Consider the following 25837-nt stretch of genomic DNA (forward strand, 5'->3'; position numbering starts at 1 on the left):
ATATGACTTTTTTTCTCAGAATTGAGAGATATAAACTCACTGACTTAAAAAGTCCATTTCTGAGGAGAAAAAAATACTGATATGTGAGTTCATATCTCACAATTCTAACTTAACTCGCAATTGCGAGTCTATATAACAGAATTCTGACTTTATTTCTCAGAATTGCATGTTTATATCTCACAGTTCTGACTTAATAACTCGCAATTGCTAGTTTATATCACAGAATTCTCATTTAATTTCTTAGAATTGCGAGTTTGTCTCACAATTCTGAAAAAAACTCGCAATGATGACTTTATATCTCACAATTCTGACTTAATGAGTTTATGTCACAGAATTCTGACCTTATTTCTCAGAATTGCATGTTTATATCTCACAATTCTGACTTAATAACTCGCAATTGCTAGTTTATATCACAGAATTCTCATTTCATTTCTTAGAATTGAGAGTTTACATCTCGCAATTCAGATTTTATTTTCTCAGAACTGTAAGACATAAACTCAATTGCAAGTTATAAAGACAGAATTGTTTTTATCACAGAATTCTCACTTGATTTCTCAAGATTTGAGTGTTTATATCTCACAATTCTGAATTAATAACTCGCACTTGCAAGTTAATATCATGCAATTCTGACTTTATTTCTCATAATTGCGACTTTTTATCTTACAATTCTGACTTTATAACTAGCAATTATGAGTGTATATCTCACAATTCTGAGTAAAAAAGTCAGAATTTCTAGTTTGTATCACGCAATTCTGAGAAAAAAATCATGATAACCTTTTTTTTTTACATTTTTATTCAGTGGCAGAAATGGGCTTCCATAAAATTCTATTTAATTCAATTTAAAATAAAATAAAATTGTTAAATTAAATCCAATAATTTCTGAAATTTTAACAATACAGAATGAGCTAGATAATTTGGGACCAAATATTGTTTTATACTTTTATTATTTTATCCATAAATAAACTAATAATTAAAACTTTACCGTAACGCTGGTAACAGGTTGAATGCTTGAGCTTGGTGGATTAAGGTTACAACCATCTAAGATCTTGTGTTATCCTTTTCATTCACCCATTAGATCTGTAGAAGCACAGAAAGACAAACAGTTATCCTGACAACTTTAATTTTCTTATTATCCCTGAATCATTCAGACAAGTATATTCTATTGAGTCTCTGTGGTCTTTTCAGAGGTTACGTCATCCCGGATTAAGCACCATTTTCCGCTTTCACGCTGTTCAAAGAGAAATTCTTTGCCAAGCTTTCCGCTATCCTTTCTCCCACTGGAACCCTAGTGATTTTTTGTGTGACCTTTGACCTGGGCTCTTTTGCCGTGCATTTGGGTGAGAGGTGACTGGTGACTGGAGGTCAGGGGAAGGACAGACACAATGGAGAGGCTGAGAGTGTTCAGCCTGGGAGTTCCATCACTTTAAATCAATGTGCCTCAGTGGGCCGGGGGGCTACATACCACCATCAGACCAATATCCCAGTGTGTGATTTCTGTGTGTGTAAGTAAGGGCTACAGATTTATAGTGTTTAGATTATTCTGAATTCTTTCATTCATGGGATACTGGAACCACAAGAATCTCTGCATGCTGCTGGATTCATCTGTTTTTCTTTTAATGTGACGTGATTCCTAATCTTCATCTCTTTATGTGGCATATGGCACATCCTCAGCCAACAGCTTTTGTACCACACTCAGAAAAGAGCTGTCAATTCTACCCATCTTAATAACCACAATGGTTTAACAACCTTAAAATCCAGTGAGTAGTGCTTTCTGCTCAGTTGTTGCATTGCTTTCTCCATAATATTAGTGACTGGTGTGGATGCAGACTTCTGTGGCCCCCTTTGCATCTGCTAATGGCCCGATATTAAAGGATTAGTTCACTCCAAAATTAAAATTTCAAGATAATTTACACACCCCAATGTCATACAAGATGTTCATGTCTTTCTTTTTTTAGACAAAAAAATATTAAGGATTTTGAGGAAAGCATTCCAGGATTTTTCTTCATATAGTGGACTTCAATGAGGATCAATGGGTTGAAGGTCTAAATTGCAGTTTCAGTGCAGCTTTAAAGGGCTCTACACAATCCCAGCCAAGGAATAAGGGTCTTATCTAGCATAACAATCTGTCATTTTCTAAAAAAACAAATAAAGATTTATATACTTTTTAACCACAAATGCTTGTCATGTAGACATGGTGGTATTTTTACAAGCTTATAACTCAAGAAGTACTTATAAAATGTGTAAAAGAGTCAAAACAGCAGCAGGAATTCCGCTGTTGCACAGGTTCTGGCGCCTGTACGCTACGCCTCCATGCCCTACATTGCAAAAATTGCTTTTCTTAGTTAGATTTTTTGTCTTGTTTCCAGCCAATATATCTAAAAAATCTTAAATCAAGAAGGCAACAAGTTTAGAACAAGAACAAGAAAAATAATCTGCCAATGGGTAAGCAAAAAAAAAAAATCTTATTTCAAACAAAAAACAAGATAATTTTTCTTACCCCACTGGGCTTGTTTCAAGCAAAAACACACTTAATTTTGACTAGTTTTTTCTGAAAACAAGAAAAAAATTTTTACTCATCTAGAAAATCCTTCTTGATTTAAGAATTTTTAGATATTTGAGCTGGGAACAGACATCAAATCTAAGTAAGAAAAGCATTTTTTGCAGTGTATAGAAAATCATCATACCCCTTTGAAATAGTTACTTCATTTGTCATATCGCCTGAAATCAAACCCCATTCCAAATAACTTTTCCAGCTTTATTTACAATTTTGGTCTTACAACATCAAACCAATGAAAGAAAAAACACAACAGTTCTGCAAATTAATAATAAAGAAAAAAAAAACTAGAATAACGGGGTTGGAAAAGTCATCAGTTCCTTAATTTATTACTTAGTAGAGCCACCTTTTGCTTTAATTACAGCCATCAGTCTTTTTGGATATGTCTATATAGCTTTGCACATCTTGATTGAGAATATTTGCCCATTCTTCCTTGCAGAATTGCTCAAGTTCAGTCAAATTCTGTGATGAGCACCGATTGACTGCTCTCTTCAAATCCATCCACAGATTTTCGATGGGATTTAAGTCATCCTTAAGACATTTCGTTGTTGTTTTGGCAGTATGTTTAGGGTTATTTTCGTGTTGGAAGGTGAATGACCTGCCCATCTTCAGCTGTCTAGCAGAGGGATGCAGGTTTTCCTCAAGAATTTGGATGTACTTGGCAGCATCCATTTTCCCTTCAATCCTGACCAATCGCCCAGTCCCAACTGAAGAGAAACACCCCCACAACATAATGCTGCCACCACCATGCTTCACAGTAGGTATGGTGTGTTTTGGGTGGTGTGCTGTGTTTGTGGTGTTTGCTTTTCACCAAACATAGCACTTGGAGTTCAGTCCAGAAAGGTCAATTTAGACCATAGCACCTTTTGCCAGAAGGTATCAGACTCTTCCAAATGTGTTTTTGCATAGCGCAAATGAGAAAGGCTTCTTTTGTGCCACCCTGCCATACAGGCAGGCTTTGTTTAAAGCTCGGGAGATAGTTGTCACATGCACAGACAGACCAGACTCAGCCATAAAGCCTTGTGAGTCCTTCAAAGTTGCCTTTGGCCTCCTGGTAGCTTCTCTTATCAATGTCCTCCTGGCTCTCCCTGCTGAAAAAAACAGCATATGCTGGTTAGGTAGGTTTTGATGCTGGAATGCTGGTTTATGCTGGTCCTTAGCTGGACATGTTGCTGGCCAAGGACCAGCATAAACCAGCTAAGTACCAGCATAAACCAGCAAAGGACCAGCCTAAACCAACTAAAACCAGCATCCCGGCATCAAAACCTACCTAACCAGCATATGCTGTTTTTTTCAACAGGGCTTTCATCTACTTTGGACGGACGTCCTGATCTAGGCAATGTGCTAGCGGTGCCATACGCTTTCCACTTCTTAATAATGCACTGAACAGTACTCTGAGGGATAGCTAAAGCCTTTGAACTGTTTTTGTAGCCTTCTTCTAACTTTTGCCTTTCTACAACTTTATCCCGGAGGTCTTTTGAAAGCACTTTCCCAACCAGGGTGAATTCTTTGCCGTACCATGCGCTACTAACAGTGGAATCTTCAAGAAACAGCTTGTTTTATTCTGAAGTAATCAACACCACTACTATTGATGTCAGGTGGGGCAATTAGCCTGGTGTTTAATCTGGAAGTTGATTTAAGTTGGAATTTGACTCAAAGCTGCCAAGTGTAAACACATCCTGGGACCAGAAGTACATTTCCAAACAAACTTCCAGTCTGTGATATTACTGATACTAGTTTTTACCACGTCTGTAAGGTTATGCGTGCTGGTTGGAAACGGCTCTCACATGTGGCTCTGCAGTTGGAGACAATTGGTCTAGGCCTGTTTATGACTCAGTGAAGAGCAGTTACAGATATTCTATCGATGACAGATGATCATTTCCACCTCACTCTCATCACCAATTTAGCAAAAACAGCAAGCAAAAGTGCAGAGCTTTCACCTTTGAAATGCTGATCATTGTGGAACAAAAGCAGATGAATGGCCTAAATGTGAACTTGAGAGAGAACAATTCACAAGCCTGTCAGTTATGAATATGAATGCTCAGAGAAATCATGTGCCTGTAGGAGCATGTCTGTGCTGATGTTCCTTCAGAAGATGCTCTCATTTTGTGCACACAGTTTGTCAATGCTGACTTACTGCCAAACGTAGCGTCATGGCTTCTTTCAGGGTGAACTATAGCTCATGTTTGCCTCCAGCTGCTGTCACTGGAGGAAAAATCGGTATGTTATTTCCATCTTGTCTAACAGCATGAGTTCAGAGAGAATTTTTCTGGTTTAACTGTTTAATGTCTAATGTATGGAAACGCACAGAGAGTGTTTACACGACAATGGTTGTGGGTCTTGAACTTTTCAGTTGCATTGCTGTCTATGCAGGATCTGAAAGCTCTCGGATTTCATCTAAAATATCTTCATTTGTGTTCTGAAGATGAGCAAAGGTCTTGCAGGTCTGGAACGACATGAGAGTGAGTAATTAATAGGTGAACTATCCCTTTAAACATAATTTCATTAGGAGTTGTCATCACTCAGATTGCTTTCTTTCTTCCTTCCAAAACTTTTTTTGAGAGTTCCTGATGATCCATTGTGAGCTGGATTGATTTCAGTCTTTAAGCAAGAACTGCTCACAAAAAGCAGGTGATAATTTAAAAATTGTCTTTAATTTGTGGCGCAATTCATTCTTAGTGAATTTTTCTCCCGCATACAGACACTGATCTCCCACTTGGGAGAGTTGTTTGTCTTGGCTGAATGTCCAGCTGGACGTGCTATTCACCTCTCCCACTTTCCCACACTTCCAGACCACTGGCTGTCCTCATCCAACCAAGCCCACAGAGCCATAGCTGCCAGGAGTTGCCCGCTGCCTGGTGCCAGGCAACTTATCTTGGAGTTAAGTTGTTATGTCAGCACATCTAGCACCCGCTGGCCTGTGCCGATGAGGACGCGAGAGCTCTGCTACTGCCACTGTCTTGTCCACAACAATGAGCGCAGGTGCAGAACAGCTAACTGTACAGTGAGTCTGCTGCATGTGTGCCAGCTGCACTAAAGAAACAAATAGAGAAACATCCGTTTAATGCGGACCAATGCTCAGCTGGACTGTGCCAAAGTTTGATTTGATCTGCTGAACTTGATAAGGCCTCGTGAGGTTCCACACAGTGCAAAAATGGTTCAATAAATAATCATTTGACTGTATTTTACCCCATTAAAAAAAGTCATCTGATATCCACCTTTTTCTTCAATGCAAGCCTTCCAGTTCATTATGCACTACAAGCCAGTGTGTTCATAATTAAGATAATACATTAAAATAATGTAGTAAGACACACATTTTCAATATCAAGCAGCAAGACAAGTTACGTACAACTAAAAATAAGAAGAAATCTCTACACTCTTAAAAATAAAGGTGCTTCACAATGCCATAGAAGAACCTTTTTTTTTTTTTTTGTCTAAATGGTTCCATAAAGAACCTTTAATATCTGAAGAACCTTTCTGTTTTACAAAAGGTTCTGTGTGGAGAAAAAGAGTTCTTCAGATTATAAAAAGGTTAGAAATAGATGGTTCTTTAAAGAAAATTTCATTAAATGTTCAATAAACATTTCATTGAAGTTTGCACGACTGCACTAAATCTTCTGAAAAATGACACTGATGGAATTTCGTCAGTGGTAAAATTTGATTGCTACAGCCATTAATTGGCTGTCAAACAAGCAAAAGACTACAGATTTTAGCCAAGAATTATAGAAATCTTTGAATTTTCAAAATTTGACAGCCAAATCAAGGCCAGAATCATACAGTGTGTGCCTGGCTTTGCACAAACACATCAAACGCTTGAGAAGGCCTTTTTCAACCCTCTGGATCCGTATGGAGTACTTTTTATGATGGATGGATGCACTTTATTGGACTTCAAAATCTCAACAGCCATTCACTGCCATTATATAGACTTGAAAAGCCACAACATTTTTAATATAACTCCAATTGTATTCGTCTGAAAGAAGAAAGTCTATATGACCTAGGATGGCTTGAGGGTAAATAAATCATGGAGTAATGCTCATTTTTGGGTGAACTATCCCTTTAAGATGTGTTCACAATTACAAATGCAACTTGTGCAGGCAAAAGGATTTCCTTGTAGATTCGATGCGTTGAGGAATAGAAAGCTGCTTGGTTTGAAAGCGACTTTTGTGTGAACCGTGCTTCATATATCGTTACACTAATGACAATAGACAATGGACCTTTTTTGCCTGCTGTATTTGACTAAAGTGACCGCACCCTATCTAGCTGATGTTCCAGCAATGACTTTACCAGACTGCATGCTCACTAAATTTTCTTATGATTTGAATTTCAAATGACACATTGAAGCATTGCCAGGATAGGCATATGAAGGCACAGAGCCTAAGAATAGGCTTTATCCAATTGTAACTGTTTCAAATAATAGTATGCTATGTTGTGACATGACCTCAAGACTATCAAGTTGAACTTTCAGCTTGTGTTTAACATTGATAATAAGCAGATTTTTCTTGAGCTGCAAATCAGCATATTAGAATGATTTCTGATTTCATGCGACACTGAAGACTGGAGTAATGATGCTAAAAATTCAGCTTTGCATCACAGGAATGAATTACATTTTCAAATATATTAAATTAAAAAATTGTTATTTTGAATTGTAATAATATTTCACAATATTACTGTTATCACATTAGAAATGTATGGTGACTGAGCAGAGCAGAGAGATGGTTACTGTGGTAGGATCCAGACGGATTTGGACGCAAAGTGCTGAGGAGGTGACCAGGTGCCACATTTTCTCCAAAGCAACTGCTCATGGTCTCAAGCCCCTGCTGTGAGGTCAATCATTCACAGACTGCCCAAGAGCTTTAGCTGACTGACCCACAGCCCTGAATTAATTACCAATGCACTCTTAGTGTCCTAAAGTAAATTTTCAGTCCACACTGAGAGTGAAAATACTTCAGAAACAAGATACACAATGAAATAATGCCATGAAACATATTAAAATCAGTCAACTTTAATCTCTTGAAGACATTAGTTGTATTAAATACATGTCATATTGCTTTTCCAGTTTTTTCTAACGAATTAAGAAATAAGTTTCTTCTCATGTGACAGAAAAGGCTTATAGCAAGGCGATAGAGTCTGAAACAATATTTACATGAAATACAAAAATATAAATTCACAAAATGGTATTACAGATAAATTTACAATAACCAACTCTATAAAATTAAAAATATATTTCTATAAAAAGCTATTTAAATAATCTTACAGCTCAAGTTTCTCAGAGAGCACAGCCATTCCTGTCAAAAGTGTAAATCTTTTGCGTGTGTTTGTATGGGCGTAAATATACAAGGAGTCTTCGTGAACTTCAGTCGTTCGGCATGTGAAACCATGACCATGTCTTCTCCATCTTCACAGTAGTTCAGGTTTGTCAGGTGCGGTCTGGCTGTCGTCCCCCATTGGAGCTACAATGTGGTGGGCCCCAGTCATCCTGTCTCTTACTCACATGCCTGCAGGAAAAGCAGAGAACATACTTAGTACACCTCGGGTGTCAAGGTTATTCTCGGTGTGTATACGGCTCCTCTTTTTATAGACACCCCCTCTGCCCAATTTGCAAGTTTTTCCTAAACTGCATAAACAAGAGCATTTAGTAGCTTTCATGACACCACCGGGAGACATTTAGAGCTGTCTGAATTAAGACACATAAACAAAAGAACTGGCCATAAAATTCTAACACTCAGAGAGGGGGAATAAAATTGATTTACGACTATTTTGAAGCAAAAACAACTGTATAGTATGTATAATATGGATGTTCTCGCTGTGTCAGGTAAGAGTGTCGCCTCTGGCTCCAGTTACAGTACACACACATGCATTCTCGTGTCTCTGAGGCAAGTTGCAGCACTGTAAATTGTAGGAATGCCAAAGCAAATCAACTTAACTGTGTAAATGCATCAGAGAGGAAGAGTGTAGGAGTGTGTACATGACTGACATTATGATTAACATGTCCTCAATCTTTCAATAAGAAACTGAAAAGTCCTGTTGATACAAGAGTGTCTTGTTTCTTCCCACAATCTGTACTGCCCCATATCTGATAGTTGATAAAAGGAGTGGGTGGTGTGAAAAGGTTGAACCATAGATGCCACATGGACTGTTTTAATGATGTCCTTACAACCTTTCTGTGCCTTGAATGTGTCAGTTGCGTTGCTGTCTTTGCAGGGTCAACAGACGTCTTACGGGTTTGGAATGACATAAGGGTGAGGAATTAATGATAGAATTTTTGGGTGCACTATCCCTTTAAATATGTTTATGTGGTATGTTGCAATGCTGCTTAGCAACTGTAAACAAATAAGCCCAGTGTCAAATTCTGTGTAAAAGCACCCATAAGTATGTTTTTTCTTTTCAAAATATGTCTGCAAATGGTAAAGCAGAATCTCTACCAGCTGACACAATTCTAACATTTGTATACTGTCATGTCCTTCTATGGAAGCCCATTTCTGCCACGTAAGAAAAAAAATTAAGGCCTTAAAAATTCAAAAATATAACAAACTTAAGTCATAATTAGAAGATTGAAGAGTTACTAAGTCACAATTATGACTTTTAAAATCATAGTTATGATATAAAGTCGAAATTATGACCTATAATGTCGAAATTATAATCATGATAAATTGAAATTATGTCTTAAGTATAAGGCTATATAAAGCCTATATATTAATAAACTGTATACCAGATTGATTAATTTCACTGTCATAATTTCGACTTTAAATGTCATATTTTCGATTTAGCAAGTCACATTGTCAATTTCAATTGTCATATTTTCGATTTTTTTTAAAGTCATTTAAACTTTATTTTGTAAATATGACTTGTCATAATTTCGACTTTTAGAGTCATAAATTTTATTTTATAAATCATAATTTAGAGTTTTTATCTCATAATTATGACTTAAGTCATAATTTTGATTTTATAAGTCATTATTTTGAAATTTTATCTCAAATTCGACTTAAGTCATAATTTTGACTGTCATTTTATTTATTTTTCTAAGTCATAATTTTGACTTTTTATCTCATAATTATGACTTAAGTCATAATCTTTTAATTATGACTTAGGTAAGTCATAATTTAGATTTTAAAAGTCATAATTTGGACTTTTTATCGCAAGTATGATTTAAGTCATAATTTTGACTCCTTGTCTCATAATTATGACTTTTAATATGACTTTTCATTTATCTTATCAAACTTTTGACTTTTTTTCTCATACTTTCAACCTTCTCATTTTTTATTTTTAAGTCATAATTTCTACTTTCTATCTTGTAATTATGTATGTCATAATTTTGACTTTTTAAGGCATTGATTTTTTTCTTACATGGCAGAAATGCGCTTCCATACCATTCAGACCTTGCTATAAACATTCAAATAATAAACTGCAGCATAATTTATTGCATTTTTTCAAACAACCCGACATTTCACCCTGAAACAAAGTTATTTTTACATTCAAATCTACATCATTAAGCACTTACTTGCTAATGTTCTGTCAAGATCAGCAATGAAGTCCTCTAAGTCTTTAGTGTCTCCAAGTTTAGCTGAAGAAGACAATATACAGTTGATCAACATACAGTAGTACAGCAAATAAATCTAAAACGGACTCGTTAGCATTAAATATGTAAAAAAAGAAACATTTTAGCGTACGTTTAGGAGATGCGACCAAGGGACTGCTTGATGAGGGGGAGAAAACGCTGGGAGAGTTGAGCTTCTCATCACTGAAGCTGAAACTGTTTCTGTTCAAGGACTCTGCACCTGTTACAGTAAGAAAAGAAAGAGACAGAGGAAGTCAGAAATGCAAAATTGATGCTTCCTGTACGTGTACAGCACACCGCCTCCTCTAACTCCATCATAACAGGTGGGTAACAACCACAAAATATGCCACAATCTATAGTGATAGACACAGAGAGGAATGAAAAAGCACTGTTGCAATGCAATAACTGTAAATATAATTTTTTTTAACTATAACTATGTATTTTTCCTATAAATGCGATAAAAGATAATCAGAATCCACCCAACTTTAAACACCATAAGAATTTCAACCCATAGACGGCAAAACTGCAATGCATGATTATAGGGATGTAACGGTATTGTAAATACCGTCGTACCGCAATAGCAAATTTTTTCGATACTACCGTGGTCGCATGACTCGATAAAACGATAGGTTTCTGATAGGATCTGAGAAAAGTTTGCTCAGGCGAATGGAGCGAACGGGAGGTAGCGGGAACTACATTTCCCATCAGCCCAGGCGTGGCCATCATCCTTTGCGGTCTGTTGTCGCTACTGACTGTAGCAGCAAGGAAAAGAGATGGAAATGGTCGAACCTACATGCTCTGTCTGCAGTGCGTATGCGTTACGTATTCTTTTCAGCACCCATGTTAACGGATTAGAGCGTTCACACTGCACGCGGTTGCTGTCCGGCAGTACGTCCTAGAAGCGGTGCCTTTGCAGCAGTGCAGCGATCGTTTCGGCACCGAATCTATTTTTTGCTGTGCTGTATGCGCTGAATTAATGTTACAGTGCATTGTTCGCTGTAAAAATGAACATGGATTGACACGGAAATGTACCATAAATGCATATAAATGAAGTCTACTGTGTTTCACAGTCAACACGTGGCTTTTTGGCTAGGTTTAAAATAAGGAAAGGTGCAGTTTTAAATAAACTAGGCAACATAATAGATGCACTTGTCCAGGTAGAAAAGTTCTTTAAAGGATTGTTTTTAATAAATATTTAATGAGAAAGAAAGGCATGAGAGCCTACTGAACTCCAAAAAATGCTTTTCTTACTTAGAATTTTGTCTTGTTTCCAGCGAAAATATCTAAAATTTCTTAAATCAAGAAGGATTTTCTAGACAAGTAAAAATTATTGTCTTGTTTTAGGTAAAAACAAGTCAAAATTAAGTGAGTTTTTGTTTAAAACAAGCTAAATAATCTGCCAATGGGGTAAGAAAAAAAAAAACTTATTTCAAGCAGACAACTAGATTCAGACAACTCATTCAGCTAAACTGATTTGACTGTTTTTTACATGCTTTAATAATTTTTTGTTACTAAAATTGAAAAATTTAAGTTTCTGTTTCAAAGTTTACAGATAGATGGCTAATTTGTATGCCATTGATATGTTCAGTGTTCATGTAAACTGTTTAATAAACACTTCTGGCACTTTTTTCGAGTCTCTTCATTACTTTTGTTTTTCCTGTAAATGATTCAATAAATACCGTACCGTGCCACTCATACCGAGGTATTACCGTACCGTGAAGTTTTGATACTGTTACATCCCTACATGATTATTATAATCAGTAGGTTATCTTTATAGTTATCATTCTTACTGTGAATGGGCTTTGCTATAGAAAACATGCCATATCCACAAAAAAAACATGAACTAAATGATGTAAGGTAAAAAAAAAAAGTATGACTCAAACTACACTTTTCCTTGTAGAGAGCATGAAACCATTGAAATTCAAGGGACAACTGGAAAAACTCTAGTCTATAGTATTCACTTGTGTTGAGTCACCAATGTAAAAGCAGTGGAGCAGCACTGCTTTCTACCACACAGGCTTGCCAAACATGTGCAGTGACCCATAACCGGAGGGGGTAGGGGGTGTTGGGGGTTAATCTGTGCTAGTAGAGTGGGCTGAGTTTGTAATCAGTGCATACTCCTCTAATAACAGCTTCTGTCTCTCACGAGCACACTTTTAAAGTGGGTTCAACCGCGACCCACCCTGGAGCAGGTTCATTTAAACCCTAAGATGTGACCCGGTATGCCACACTCCATCTTAAAAAAACTTTGTTTACACATTCTAAGCACTGCTCGACGTTCAAAGCCAGAGCAGGCGTGCTATTACACGGAAGCTCAACTTTTCCCACCGCCTCAGTCATTAGATCCTCTCGCCTGGGGGGTTCAGAAACATCAGCTGGTGAAACGTGCAAGTATCCTCTCAGCTGACACTGACTGCATTGTCTACATTATTAGTTTTAAACTCCAAAATCAGTCAAATAATCGTAAGATTATGCACAATTAGAACTGTTAATTAAATACGCTTATTTTCTAGTGAATATGCACTTGCAGTGTACTTCAGATCTTTAAAGGATGTACTTGCAGATATTAAAATACTAATTATTGCAGCGCACTTAAGAGTGCATGTTTCTAAACACACTTTGTAATAATGTCAAATTCAAAAGTTTCACCTTGTTTTTAAGTACACTAACATTACCAGTCAAAAGTTTTTGATGTAAGAAGTCTCTTCTGCTCACCAAACCTGCATTTTTTTTTAATCCAAAGTACAGCAAAATCAGAAAATTTTTTACTATTTAAAATAACTGTTTTCTATTTGAATATATTTTAAAATGTAATTTATTCCCTTAATTTCAAAGCTGAATTTTTAGCATCATTACTCCAGTCACATGATCCTTCAGAAATCTTTCTAATATTCTGATTTGCTGCTAAAAAACATTATTATTATGTTGAAAACAGCTTAGTAGAATTTGATCAGGTTTTTTTGGATGATAAGAAATTTTAGAAGAACAGCATTTATCTGAAATAGAAATCTTTTGCAACATTTCAAATGTCTTTATCATCGCTTTCGATCAATTTAAAGCATTCTTACTAAATAAAAGTATTAATTTCTAAAATTTCTTTACCAAAAAAAAAAAATTACACTGAATCCAAGCTTTTAAATTGTATTTCAATGGTGATTTCTAAAGGATCATGTGACACTGAAGACTGGAATAATGATGCTAAAAATTCAGCTTTGAAATCACAAGAATAAATTACATTTTAAAATATATTCAAATAGAAAACAGATATTTTAAATAGTAAAAATATTTCATGATTTTACTGTACTTTGAAAACATTAAAACTTTTGACTGGTAGTGTATTTTGACATGTTGATTAGCATTTTTAACTATTTCAACTGTAGTGTGTTATTCAATAATACATTTAAAGTTAATCTATTTTAAATGCACTAAATAATAACTTCATTACATATGTAATTTTAAAAAATGTAACTAACTGCATAAAACATAAATGTAAACTATAATACAATTTAATTTAGTTGCAGTTAACATGCACTTGAGTGTCTGAAAACAGTTCGCAAGTATTGATTTTTAACGGAAGGAGAAAACGCTTCCTTTGTTAATGTTTTATCCAATGGAAAATCCTTAAGCCCTAAAGCAAAATCGCTTGAACCCACTGATCCAGATCAATGGCACGTGTGTCAAAATGGCATCAGGCTTGATTGGATCCAACATGAAGTTGCACAGACCCATGAGGACACAAAATGTCATGTCTGCACCAAAGGAAGGTTAATATGCCAGCAGACTTTGTCACATTCCCTGTTTGTTTCAGAAGGAAAAGGGTGGAGTAAAAAGATCACTTGAACACTTCGTCTTCAGATTCTGGATACATCCCATCAGTACTTCAGCATACAAGGAGGTTTAGATATAATGCGATTCAAGCTAAGAAAAAAGACAGTGTTTAACTTGAAATTGATACCCTAAAGTCTCCTTGGCTAGAGTTTTAAACCTTCATGCTGTGTTTAGATCCAGACTGTCTCTGAGTGTTTGGCAGGATCTGACTGAACTCTTCTCCAGTTGTAGGAATGAACAGATAAACGTACATGAATGTCCCCTTACAGCTACAACTTACTAGTGATAGGCTATCAGAAATGTCAGTTTTCATAAATTTCAAGGTCTTTTAAAAGACGTTTAGTAAAGCCCAGCTGTTCTTTGTGTTGTGTGTGGGCTCAGATAAGATTAGATAAGATTAAGCACTGTAACTTCTGAGGCTGCAGATCTTACGTCGTGACGCAGAGTTAACGACCTCATGGCTTCTATCCTTCTTCTAGAATAAAAGAACATGTCAAAAGCAACTTTCTCCTGCATACTCACTCTCAGAGTCGCTGATGCCGCTGTCGCTGACGCTCGCACTGCTCCGTCTCTTCATGGTTTTCAAGTGTTCATCATATCTGAAGTGTCGCTTCTCCACGGGGGACGTGAAATCCTCAATGACAGCGTCGAATTCACACAATACGGCGTTGAGATCATCATCATCCTGGAGAAATGCTGGAAAAAGCACGAAAAGATTTGTTGCAGACTAATAGAACAAGTATAGCGACAAAGTATCGCCTTGCATGCGTTTTAAAACAATTGTATTAAGTATTATTAAATCTTTGACTTACATTTGCTCTGTGACTTTATCTTTGGAGACTTCATCTTCTGTACTCCGTTAGTGTATTAAACTCCCAAGTATCCGAGATAAGATAAACCTCCTCCTGTTAGCACACCCCGTGTCTTGTCTGAGCTCCTTAGCGCGCACACTGCGCTCAGTGGGGTTGTTTTAAATATTGCCCGGCTCTGGGAGAGGGCGGAGACTGAGGGAGGCGTGTCGGACGTGACAAACGCATCGCCAATGAGACGCGCGCACCCGTTTTAGCCCTTCGTGTGATGTTACATTGACTGGCGTCAATCCTCCTTGAACTATGTGTTTGTAAACAGCTACTATGACACATGTGCGACATCAGTGCTGCTTTATTTTTAACCAGAACTTCATCGTGGTCACCCCTTAGCGATGACTTCACTTGCTGCAATGTTTTACCAGCAATACTGTAATAATGTTACAGGAAAAGATGGCTAACTGTTTGTAATGGAACACGGCATGAAAAGATATCTAAACATGCATTACAGTTTAAATCTGTCAGGAATGTCCACATGTGACTGTATATCGATGTGTCTCCATAATAAAAATATTAAAAATGTTGACTCTTCATGCATTGTTTCATGTAAAATGATGTGATAGGTAAGCTGTTGATAAACTTAAGCATAGATTGCACGGTTAATGTACTACTGAAAACGTTGTTCTGCTAATTTATGCTGTCTAAACCACGGAAAAACGTGTGGAGGCTGCTAAATCATATTGAGAAGGACCAAGTAAACAGGAAAAGGCACAATATTTGGACAAACTAAAGTTAATAGAGCAGTATCAATTAAGATATTAGCCTAATATTTCACCTACCTGACCGGAAATGATAAGAACAAACACGAATTCTTGCTCTGGAAATCAGTTTGACCAACCACAAACGCCTTTTGTTCCTCAGGCAGTTTTGTGCACTCTTCTCTTTAATTTGTTAAAACTTTTCTTATTCTATAGTACTCCAAATGTTTTTTTTTCCGGGTCTGGTCAAAACAGCTCAAAACAAAAAATAATTGACCGTTTTGAGCAGCAATAATTAGCAAAATATGCGAGCTTCGTTCGGTTTAGTGGCACTGTTTACATTCAGTGCGCCAATATGGCCGATTGATGACACGTTGTGAAAAACCTGTTTAAATTCTATCTATCTATAAATATATATATATATATATTATTTTCTCCTTTTTCCTCAAAATAATGTATTTCACAGATATAAATTTGATAACAAATATTCCAGAAGCATTTGGTGCTTCACCAAATATTTTATTATTTTGAATGCATCTGTATATTTCATCAATACATATAAAGAGGTAAGTTATAATTAAAGGTAAGAGTTTGGTAAAGGTTCGGATGATGGTTTGGATTTATCAACATAATTAGATGTAAAACAAATGCATTATGTGTATATAACCCAAAACCTTTTCTGTGTTTTAAATGTTTTTGTTCTTATTTTGGTATTAAATTCAAAGTATTCCCATTTTCTATGTTAAGTCTAATCGTTGCCATTCCTGTTACTGTGTTTCACAGATTCACGAAACTGATCTGGTCCAAGTTAAGTTTCTGCAGACATCTGGTGGTGACTAAATGTATGTGCACTCATGTTATTAAACGGATAGTTTACCCAAAAATGAAAATTCTGTCATTAATTACTCACCCTCATGCTGTTCCAAACCCGTAAGAGCTTCGTTCATCTTCGGAACACGAATTAAGATACTTTTGATGAAATCTGAGAGTTTTCTGACCCTGCATAGACAGTAAGGGTCCTTCCACATTCTTGGCCCAGAAAGATACCAAGAACATCGACAAAATAGTCTATGTGACATCAGTGGTTCAACCATAATTTTATGAAGCTACAAGAATACTTTTTGTCCCCCATAAAACAAAAATAAAGACTTTATTCAGCAATCCTCTGCATCTATCCTCCATAGCTCCAAAGCTCTCGGATTTCATCAAAAATATCTTAATTTGTGTTCTGAACACGAATGAAGGTCTTACGGGTTTGGAACAGCATGAGGGTGAGTAATTAATGACAGAATTTTCATTTTTAGGTGAACTATCCCTTTAATTCATGGCAGTTAGATTAGATTAGATTCACATATATAGAACCATTGTTTTGGTTAGACGTGTTCATATGCACAAAGAATTTGTTATTGATCTTTGACTACTATGCTGAATATGACAAAGTACAGGCAATTTCACAAGGCCAGATAATACTTTTGAGGCCTAACCTCTTTATCATATGCGGTTAAATCCTGCTTTTTGTTATCTTTAGTGGGGCTGTGGGATTTATCACTTGGAGAAGAATTCTTCACACCTTCGGTGCTGGAGTTAACAGGTAGACACATGGTAAAACAAGACATGTGTTTGCAGCTGCACTTGCCTGCTGACTTTAGGGTTTAAGTGCACACGGAAGGTGTCAAAGACGACACTTACTGTCTGAGAGGGTGAGATCTGTTCGGTTCACAAAATAAAATGCTCACAAGGATTTGCTTCTTTGTTGCTGCCATGACTTTTCCAGTGGGTCGTATTTTCTTGGATTGGCATTTTTAAGTTTACATACACCTTGCAGAATCTGCAAAATCGTTTAGGTCCCACAAAATCTTTGGTTTTTCAGCATTTTTATGTATTTGAACCCTTTCCAGCAATGACTGTATGATTTTGAGATCCATCTTTTCACACTGAGGACAACTGAGGGACTCATACGCAACTATTACAGAAGGTTCAAATGCTCACTGATGCTCCAGAAGGAAAAACGATGCATTAAAAACCAGGGGTGAAAACGTTTGAAGATCAGGGTAAATTTTACTTATTTTGTCTTTTGGGAAACATCTACGTATCCTCTGTAGCTTCTGAAGGGGAGTACTAAATGAAAAAAATATGATTTTTAGGCAAAATAAGAACAATTTACACATCTTCATTCTATTCAAAAGTTTTTACCCCCAGCTCTTAATGCATGGTTTTTCCTTCTGGAGCATCAGTGAGTGTTTGAACCTTCTGTAATAGTTGCATATGAGTCCCTCAGCTGCCCTCAGTGTGAAAAGATGGATCTCAAAATCATCCAGTTGTTGTTAGAAAAGGTTCAAATACACAAAAATGCTGAAAAACCAAAGAATTTGTGGGCCCTGAAAGATTTTTCTGAAGAACAGCAGGCAGTTTAACTGTTCAAGACAAACAAGGTACTCATGAATAACTGTCACTAAACAAAAAAGCACAGCTGTGGATCATTCATACAACACAGTATTAAAAATCAAGTGTATGTAAACTTTTGAATGGGGTCATTATTTTATCTTATGGCCTATGTAAAGTATTTTATGTGAAATATCTTAGTCAGGTCAGTACTAAATAGAAAATAACATGTATTTTGTATCCCTTTTATTTTGCTAAAATAATTAACATTTTGCAGATTCTGCAAGGTGTATGTAAACTTTTTATATACTGTACTTACATAGTCATTTTAACTAGAAACCTAACTAGAAAAATATATTGTCACTACAGAAATTTCCATGACTTTTAATTTTACAATTTTCCTGATAGATTTTCCATTACTGTGGAAACCCTTGCCTTTATAATTAATATTAAAAAAATATTTTAAATCCCTTTATTTTCCTAATTTATCACAACTGTAATATATAGAATATATCAAAAGAATGACTTTTTATTGCACATTTTATTTTCATATTCACTTCCAAACACATCTGACAGTCACTGCAAACTATTTACACAATGACATTCATTTCTCAAGTACAACAAATTACACATAATGCCAAATAATTAAGACAAACTTTAGACATGATACAATCTCAATTTAAAGTGCAATACAGTCCCTGTTTCCCGAATACTATTGCTTACAAAAAGGGTTGTCAATCAAAAAAATAAATGATTGAAATCAAACCTTGGAGATAGATATGTTAAAGTCTTTCTGAGGCATGGATTTGCTCACATCAAACATCACTAATATGTTGCATATCACTGTGTATCACATTGAGGCTGGGATATAAGTGCTCTCATTTATGATAAAGAGTGTTCCCTTGTTTTTAATTTCATTTTTTTTTCATAGCTATGCTCTGAATGCCTTGACAGTGGCGCCTACTAGTGTTCATGCTGGAGTTAGTCATAGCTACAGTTATGCATTGCACCACTGGTTCAGTTTAGATTGAGCTTGCATACAATATATGCTTTCGAAAGAAGTAAAGTTTGGAATTTAGAGTAAAGTAAACATAATAATTGATCCGTATCCATAAACATAATAGAAAGCTCATGGTGCCCAATAATGAGGACCATTGTTTTGCTTCTGATATGCCCAAGATTGCCTTTAGAGGTTTCACAACAGCAACCTACTTGGAATTGTCATGATATATCAATAAGCATTAAATATTACATAGAAACGACATGCAAAGTTATTACAGACTGAAAATCTTATAACAGGCTCTGAGTGAGGTCTTCAAGTCATTGAACATTTTTCTAGAGAGTTAACAACACTCTTAAGTCATAAGACATAGGCATTACTTGTTTCAAAACCCTCAAAATGCTCCATGTTTATGCTTCCAAAGAAATTTGTAAACCACACACACACCAAATGAAATCCTATAGACATACTGTACAGTATATCTCCTTCATACATTATGCCATCCTAAATTATTGCATGGAACTGTCTGGACCAAAGTGTATTAGCATAAACAGGGTGTGTTCTCCTTCTGTTCACCAGCGAGCTGTAAAATGTTACTCTCACTCGGCTGTTTCAATCTCAGCGGCTTGTGATTCTTCAGTCTGTAGGCCAGGGTGAGGAAAATGGCATCTACGTGCTCTTTTTCTGCAGGGTCTCTTGCAGATGTCTCAAAAAGCGGGAAGTTGTAGCTATCAGCCAGTCGCTGAGCTAAAAACGTGGACACCTCTCTCGCTCCTATCAAGTCACATTTGTTCCCAACTAGGATGCGGGGGACCATGGGAGGGACTGAGTGACGGCTGCACTCCTCAATCCACTCCGGCAGACTCTCAAATGAAGCCATACTGGTCACATCATACACAAAGATGATGGCATGGACGTTGCGGTAGTAATGCTCCACCATACTCTTCCTGAAGCGCTCTTGTCCTGCTGTGTCCCAGATCTGCAACTGAGAAGAGAATGCAGTTTGCATCATTGTACAGTAGATAATAAATTATACTAGTATGAAGAAGTCCAGGACTAGTTGTCAAAAGGGTCTCAGCTAAACTACCTATTTAAGCAATATTAATATATCGAAACAACAGTTATACTACTCTATTTAAGCAATATTACACATTTGTTTGTCTACCACTGAACGGATAAAAGTCAACAATAGACAGTACATCCATTGTGAAGAAACCCCATATTAACATTGGTCATTCACAGTCAAAATGCTCTTTATAGCTTTCTAGATTTGTGAAATAAACTCTAATGTACGGATCCTTACCTTTATGTTTTCTCCATCAAGTTGCAGGGTTCTCTCCCTGAAATCTACTCCGATTGTTGCCTCGGGATTCTGGAGAAATTTCCCCCCGCAAAACCGGTAAGTTAGACACGTCTTTCCAACATTTGAATCCCCAATGACGATTAATTTAAACACCCTCGACTGAGAACTGTCATATTCCTGACACGAGTCATTAGCCAGACTGTCTCTTGTGTAAATAGTCGCGAATTCATTGCTGCCCGTTGTGTTTTCTATTGCCATAGCTCTGATACTCGGGAAATATCGCGAGAGGATAAGAACGAGAGCTTAACGTGAACTCCAGTGACCTTTTACGTTTGTAAAAACGCCACAAGCTGAAAAAGCAGTGAATAAGATGATTTATATAAAGTATAAACTGACTTTATTAACAGGACCAACCTTATAAATTAGATTAATGTGATAATTTAACAAACAACTGTAACATTTAAACAACAACAAAACTAAGGAAGGAACACCGAAAACAGGTAAAACGAGGAAGGGTACAACAGGGCTAAATCCTCAGAGATGTATAATTAGGACATTTTCTGATCCCTGCTGAAAAAAACAGCTAAACCCAGCCTAGGCTGGTTGGCTGGTTTTAGTTGGTCATAGCTGTTCAGCAGGCTGGTTTTAGAGGGGTTTTGGCCACTTTCCCAGTCTGGCTAGGCTGGTCTTAGCTGGTCAGGCTGGGAGACCAGCTTAAACCAGCTGTTTTTTTTTTTTCAGCAGGGATAGCAGAATAATAATGTGTAAAGCATACTTTAGAGGTTATGAAATGCCTCAATATTTGTGGAATGTGTAGTAAATGATCAATCCTATTGAAGTGGTTCATCTTAATAAAGTATCTACATCAAAAGGGTATTAATATTTTGCCTATACTTAATAAACTTAAACAATGCCACTTAACTGAATGAAACTGATTATTGAAACTGATTATTGCTGCTGACAATGGTTAATTATTGTCATGTTTTGTACTTTTGGACTGCTGTAAAAGTTACTGCCAAAAGTTATAACAAAACAAGGAGAAGAGTGCAAAAAACTGAGGAACAAAAGGCATTTGTGGTTGGTCAAACTGAACCAGGATTTCAAGGGCAAGAGTTTTGACAACATTCATGTTTGTTCTTATCATTTCCAGTCAGGTAGGTGAAATATTAGGCTAATATCTTAATTAATACTGCTTGTACATATCTTTACCACCTGTTAACTTTAGTTTGTGCCCTTTCCTGCTTACCAAGTCCTTCTATATATGATTTAGCAGCTTCCACACATTTTTTTCAGTGGTTTAGACAGCATAAATTAGCAGAACAACATATTAAAACCAAACGTGATGTAACTGCAAACCTTCAACCAATGAGGCCACTGTATGTGACCCAGGAGCACAAAACCAGTCATAAGGGTCAATTTTTTTTAATTGAGGTTATGATAGGACAATATTTGGCTGAGATACAACTATTTGAAAATCTAGAATCTGAGGGTGCCAAAAATTCTAAATATTGACAAAATCGCCTTTAAAGTTGTCCAAATGAAGTTCTTAGCAATGCATATTACTAATCACAGATTACGTTTTGATATATGTACAGTAGGAAATGTACAAAATATCTTAATGGAACATGATCTTTACTTAATATCCTAATAATTTTTTAGTATAACAGAAAAATCTATAATTTTGATGCACAAAATGTGGTTTTGTGGGCCAGGGTCACGTATTTGAATAATTTTAATCAAAACCAACCTTATTTATTATGTATTTTCAAATGAATTAAACTGCCCCATTAATATTAAATGATTCATAAAAAAATAATACTTTTCTGATTGTTATATACTTGGAGACCAGAAGTAAACACATTTTCCTTAAGAGGGGCTATTAGCCCCATTGTACCCTGTTCAAGATTCTAACATAATACTGTTTTTTATTTTTGACCTCCAGAATGGCAAAGTCAAACACTAACAATCATTTTTTGTACCATCATATAATCCTGAGACAAGGTATCATTCACTGGCCATATATCATAAAGGTAAGCATCTGTTTAATAATACTCATAACAGCAAGAATTTCAAGTAGGTTCTACCCTGGCTGCCGCAGCATGGGCCACATGGAAACAGACTAATACTTTCAACACCTATCCACCTTTTTCTTTCTGTAAGAGCGGGCACGGCCATTTGTTAATTTAATGGGTTCGGCTTCCGGTCTCATCAGCGTCCAGCAATTTTTGGATGTAAAAACAGCTCTTTTTGCTGCTTGATATTGCAAATTGGTGTCTTACAATATTATTTATACTTATTATCTTAGTTATGAGCACATTGGTTGTTTTTCTTCTGATTATTTTCCTATAGAGGATAATGAACCGAAGTCTCACCCATAGGCTTACTTCCGTGTTGAAGAAAAAGGTGGATATCTCAAAATACTTTGCAGCATTTTCACATTTGGCTCTATTACACACTTGACCACGTTTGACACTTGTGAACTGCATGGACTACCAATTCTCATCTGAAAATGAGCTTGAGCTGCCGGAGTCCGAATCTGCGTCTGTCAATCCATCAAAGTCCCAGTCAGCACTGGAGCCGCTGTCATCATCCTCCTCTGAGATGAAATTCTGGCCGGACCCCAAGCACGCGGTATAAACCCGGGTGGAGAGGCTTATGGATCCGAAGGACGATCCAAACATGGTGGCCACGTTTTTCCACGAGTCCCGAGTGGGATCGTATTCATGTATAACAAGCCTGTTTTTGTTGTGATGAACTATTGCAATAGTTAGAAGAAGCAGTTTGCTGTTGTGTTGCACAACTTGATAGTTGAGAGCGCTGCTGTCAATGGGAATGTCTCCAATCCGCCTCCATTCTCCACGAGCCGGGTTATAGGCTTTGACCACAGGGATATCACACAAACATATAATCTGCTCCTGAAAAACACAAGCTTTGTGAAGTTTACTGCGTTTTAGAGAGCCCCGCTGGAGCCAGAGGTTTTTCTTCGGGTCGTAGCTAAGCATCCTCCTCTTGTTCACCACATAAAGCCGCTCGTTTATTGTCACAACTTGCATCTTTCCTAAAGAATGCGGTAGAGGTGCTACAAAAACCCATTGGTTCCTCTGAATGCTGTAGCATTCTACTTCCTTGAGTCTAGCGTCCGATACCGGATCCCTTCCACCCAAAATATACAGGTGCCCATTGAGGTAGCCGATGTAGGAGTGTATTCTTCCGAGAAGTCTTTCCGCAAGCTCCTGCCAACAATTTAACAAGGGATTGTAAACCCAGAAGTGCTTGGACAGGTGCGAAGCAAGATACAGATTGTTCTCTGGTGTGGCGCAAACCAAAAACGTCTCCATAGGAGAGCGTTTGAAGTTCTGGGTGGTGAGATTAATGACCGGGGATGCCATAGAATAGACATCGTCTGTATAAGGATCGTAGCACATGAAAGGCTCATTTGGCCGTCCGAAAAAAAGCACCATTTCTTTTGCACTCTTGCCGATTCTTTGTTTGGCAGGATGTAGGGTCTTTGAAATCGTAGCGCTCGGCTCACCGCCGGGTCCTTCTAGGATATTTGAAAGATATTTCTTTATAAAAGGCTTTGATTTAAGGCCATCTAGATATACCCTGTCTTTCTCTGAGAATAAAGACCAACGCACACATCTAAGCACCTGCAGTACATCTTCAGCATCCACATGCAGATTATTCTCAATCCACTGTATTGCAAATGAACACACTTTCCGTTCACAGTCAACATCTAGAGAATCCAAAGTGAGGATCTCTTTAATCTGCTTCAGGTCCAGCTCACAAAGGTCTCGCACGCTGGCGCTGAGCTGGACGAAGTTCTTCGCGATGAACGCCTGAGCTTTGCTCTTCAGCTCCAGATTGTCAAAAGTGTCTGCAAACTTCAAAATCCCTGCGCAGTTAGAAAGCTCCAGCCTTCTTGTCATGAAGTTTGCACACGCTTGCCGGATGTACTCCAGCTGTAGCATGTTGGCAGCTGCATAAAGCCTTTGCACATTGCCTTCGGTGATTGTCACTTTGCCAGTGTAGCAGTAATCGATTATGACAGCCATTGAATCGGCGTCCACATCATGAATGGTGACGGATCTCTGGGTGCTCTCATACAGTCCTCCAGTAAACATGCTCTTGAAATAAGGGCTCGCTGCTGCTAGTATATTTCGGTTGCACTGGAAAACTTTTCCTGAAACACTTTGCTCCTGGTCAGCCTCCACTTCGATAGTAACGTCGACTAACAGCTGTGAGTCGTAGAATAATTTCAGCTCTTTCATCAAACTTAAAGCGTGATTCGTGTCCTCAAGCTCCTCTGGACCAACAAAGCAGTTCACCGAAGCCATATTGAGCCCGTTTTCTCCGTCCGAACGCAACTGACGTTAAATCCTGTCAGTCACCGGCATCAAATCTCCCTCAGCTCTCAGCTCTGCTCAAAGTGTCATGAAAACAACAAGCTGCGAGCTGCAGGCACCGCTTCTTTGTTGCCTGACAATACAGACATGTTTCATGAATGAAACGCTGTCCTTTTTGACCGTACGGAATTGTTTTTAGGATAAACGAGCAGCGGCTGTGATGTCCGTTCCGTTTAATTTCATTTCATTCGGCTTTTGATCTTGAGTAATCGACGTTGCGTGTCTCACTCTAGCATGCTACCGCTGAGCTGCAGCGTGCGGCGCTGATTGGTCACATCGGCTGCGTCGCGAAGTCTGTTCAGCTGCCTACATGGGCAGCGTAGGACGGCGCTCTCAGTGTGATAGCAAAAATGCTGCCCGCGGCTATGAGACCCAACAATGCCTTCTGAATAGGCAGCTCACTTTGATTTGAGACGTAGCCATTCTCAGCGCTCTGTATTAAGTTCGGTTGGCGTGCTAAAGCTTTGTTCAGAATGACAAATAATATGAAATATAGATTGTGTCAAAAGTGCCAATGTTAAATATTCGTTTTAAAATAGCAAGTGTTGCATGAAAGTATAGCAATTCATAAATTCATCACATTTGTTTATACATATAGACTTTTGCAGGTTTTGCAGAATCTGCAAAATGTTAATTATTTTACTAAAATAAGAGGGAGCATACAAAATGCATGTTATTTTTGTATTTAGTACTGACCTGAATACGATATTTCACATAAAAGACGTTTACATATAGTCCACAAAAGATAATAATAGTTGAATTCTTAATACTATGTTGTTACCTGAATTATCCACAGTTGTTAGTCCTGAACAGTTAAACTGTCCGCTGTTTTCCTTCAGGTCCCAATTCTTCGCTTTTTCAGGAATTTTTTTTTTTCTTTTTTTTTTGTGTGTATTTGAGCTCTTTCCAGCCATACATTAAGATCCAGGGGTAAAAACTTTTAAACAGAAAGAAGATGTGTACATTTTTCTATGGAAGCCTGTTTCCTCCACTGAATAAAAAATACAAAATCCATGACACTGAGGACAACTGAGGTACTCATGCAACTATTACAGAAGGTTCAAACGCTCACTGATGCTTCAGAAGGAAACATGATGCATTGGGAGCCATGGGTGAAAACTTTTGAATTTGAAGATCAGGGTAAATTTAACTTATTTGTCTTCTGGGAAACATGTAAGTATCTTCTATACAGTAGCTTCTGAAGGACAATACTAAATGAAGAAGAAGAAAAAAAAGATATTTAGG

At 37.2% G+C, this 25837-nt stretch overlaps 3 protein-coding genes across 3 annotated transcripts; all 3 read right to left on the reverse strand.

Moving 5' to 3' along the window:
- Window positions 1–7540: 7540 nt before the first annotated feature.
- On the reverse strand, window positions 7541–14881 carry rgcc (regulator of cell cycle). Its single transcript, XM_073846311.1, has 5 exons — window positions 14750–14881; window positions 14460–14633; window positions 10222–10329; window positions 10053–10115; window positions 7541–8049 (listed from the first exon to the last, which is right to left on the reverse strand). The coding sequence occupies exons 1-5, from the start codon at window positions 14781–14783 to the stop codon at window positions 8042–8044; spliced, it is 387 nt and encodes a 128-aa protein (XP_073702412.1). The 5' UTR covers window positions 14784–14881; the 3' UTR covers window positions 7541–8041.
- Window positions 14882–18423: 3542 nt separating this feature from the next.
- Window positions 18424–20445, reverse strand: LOC141340740 (ras-related protein Rab-33B). The gene is made up of 2 exons (XM_073845834.1): window positions 20187–20445; window positions 18424–19868 (listed from the first exon to the last, which is right to left on the reverse strand). The coding sequence occupies exons 1-2, from the start codon at window positions 20442–20444 to the stop codon at window positions 19425–19427; spliced, it is 702 nt and encodes a 233-aa protein (XP_073701935.1). The 5' UTR covers window position 20445; the 3' UTR covers window positions 18424–19424.
- Window positions 20446–22208: 1763 nt separating this feature from the next.
- On the reverse strand, window positions 22209–24808 carry kbtbd7 (kelch repeat and BTB (POZ) domain containing 7). Its single transcript, XM_073845862.1, has one exon. It carries the CDS (start codon window positions 24521–24523, stop codon window positions 22676–22678), a length of 1848 nt encoding a protein of 615 aa, XP_073701963.1. The 5' UTR covers window positions 24524–24808; the 3' UTR covers window positions 22209–22675.
- Between the last annotated feature and the right edge of the window lie 1029 nt (window positions 24809–25837).

The sequence above is a fragment of the Garra rufa genome, chromosome 8 (genome assembly GCF_049309525.1).
Source record: "Garra rufa chromosome 8, GarRuf1.0, whole genome shotgun sequence".
Taxonomy (NCBI): Eukaryota; Metazoa; Chordata; class Actinopteri; order Cypriniformes; family Cyprinidae; genus Garra; species Garra rufa.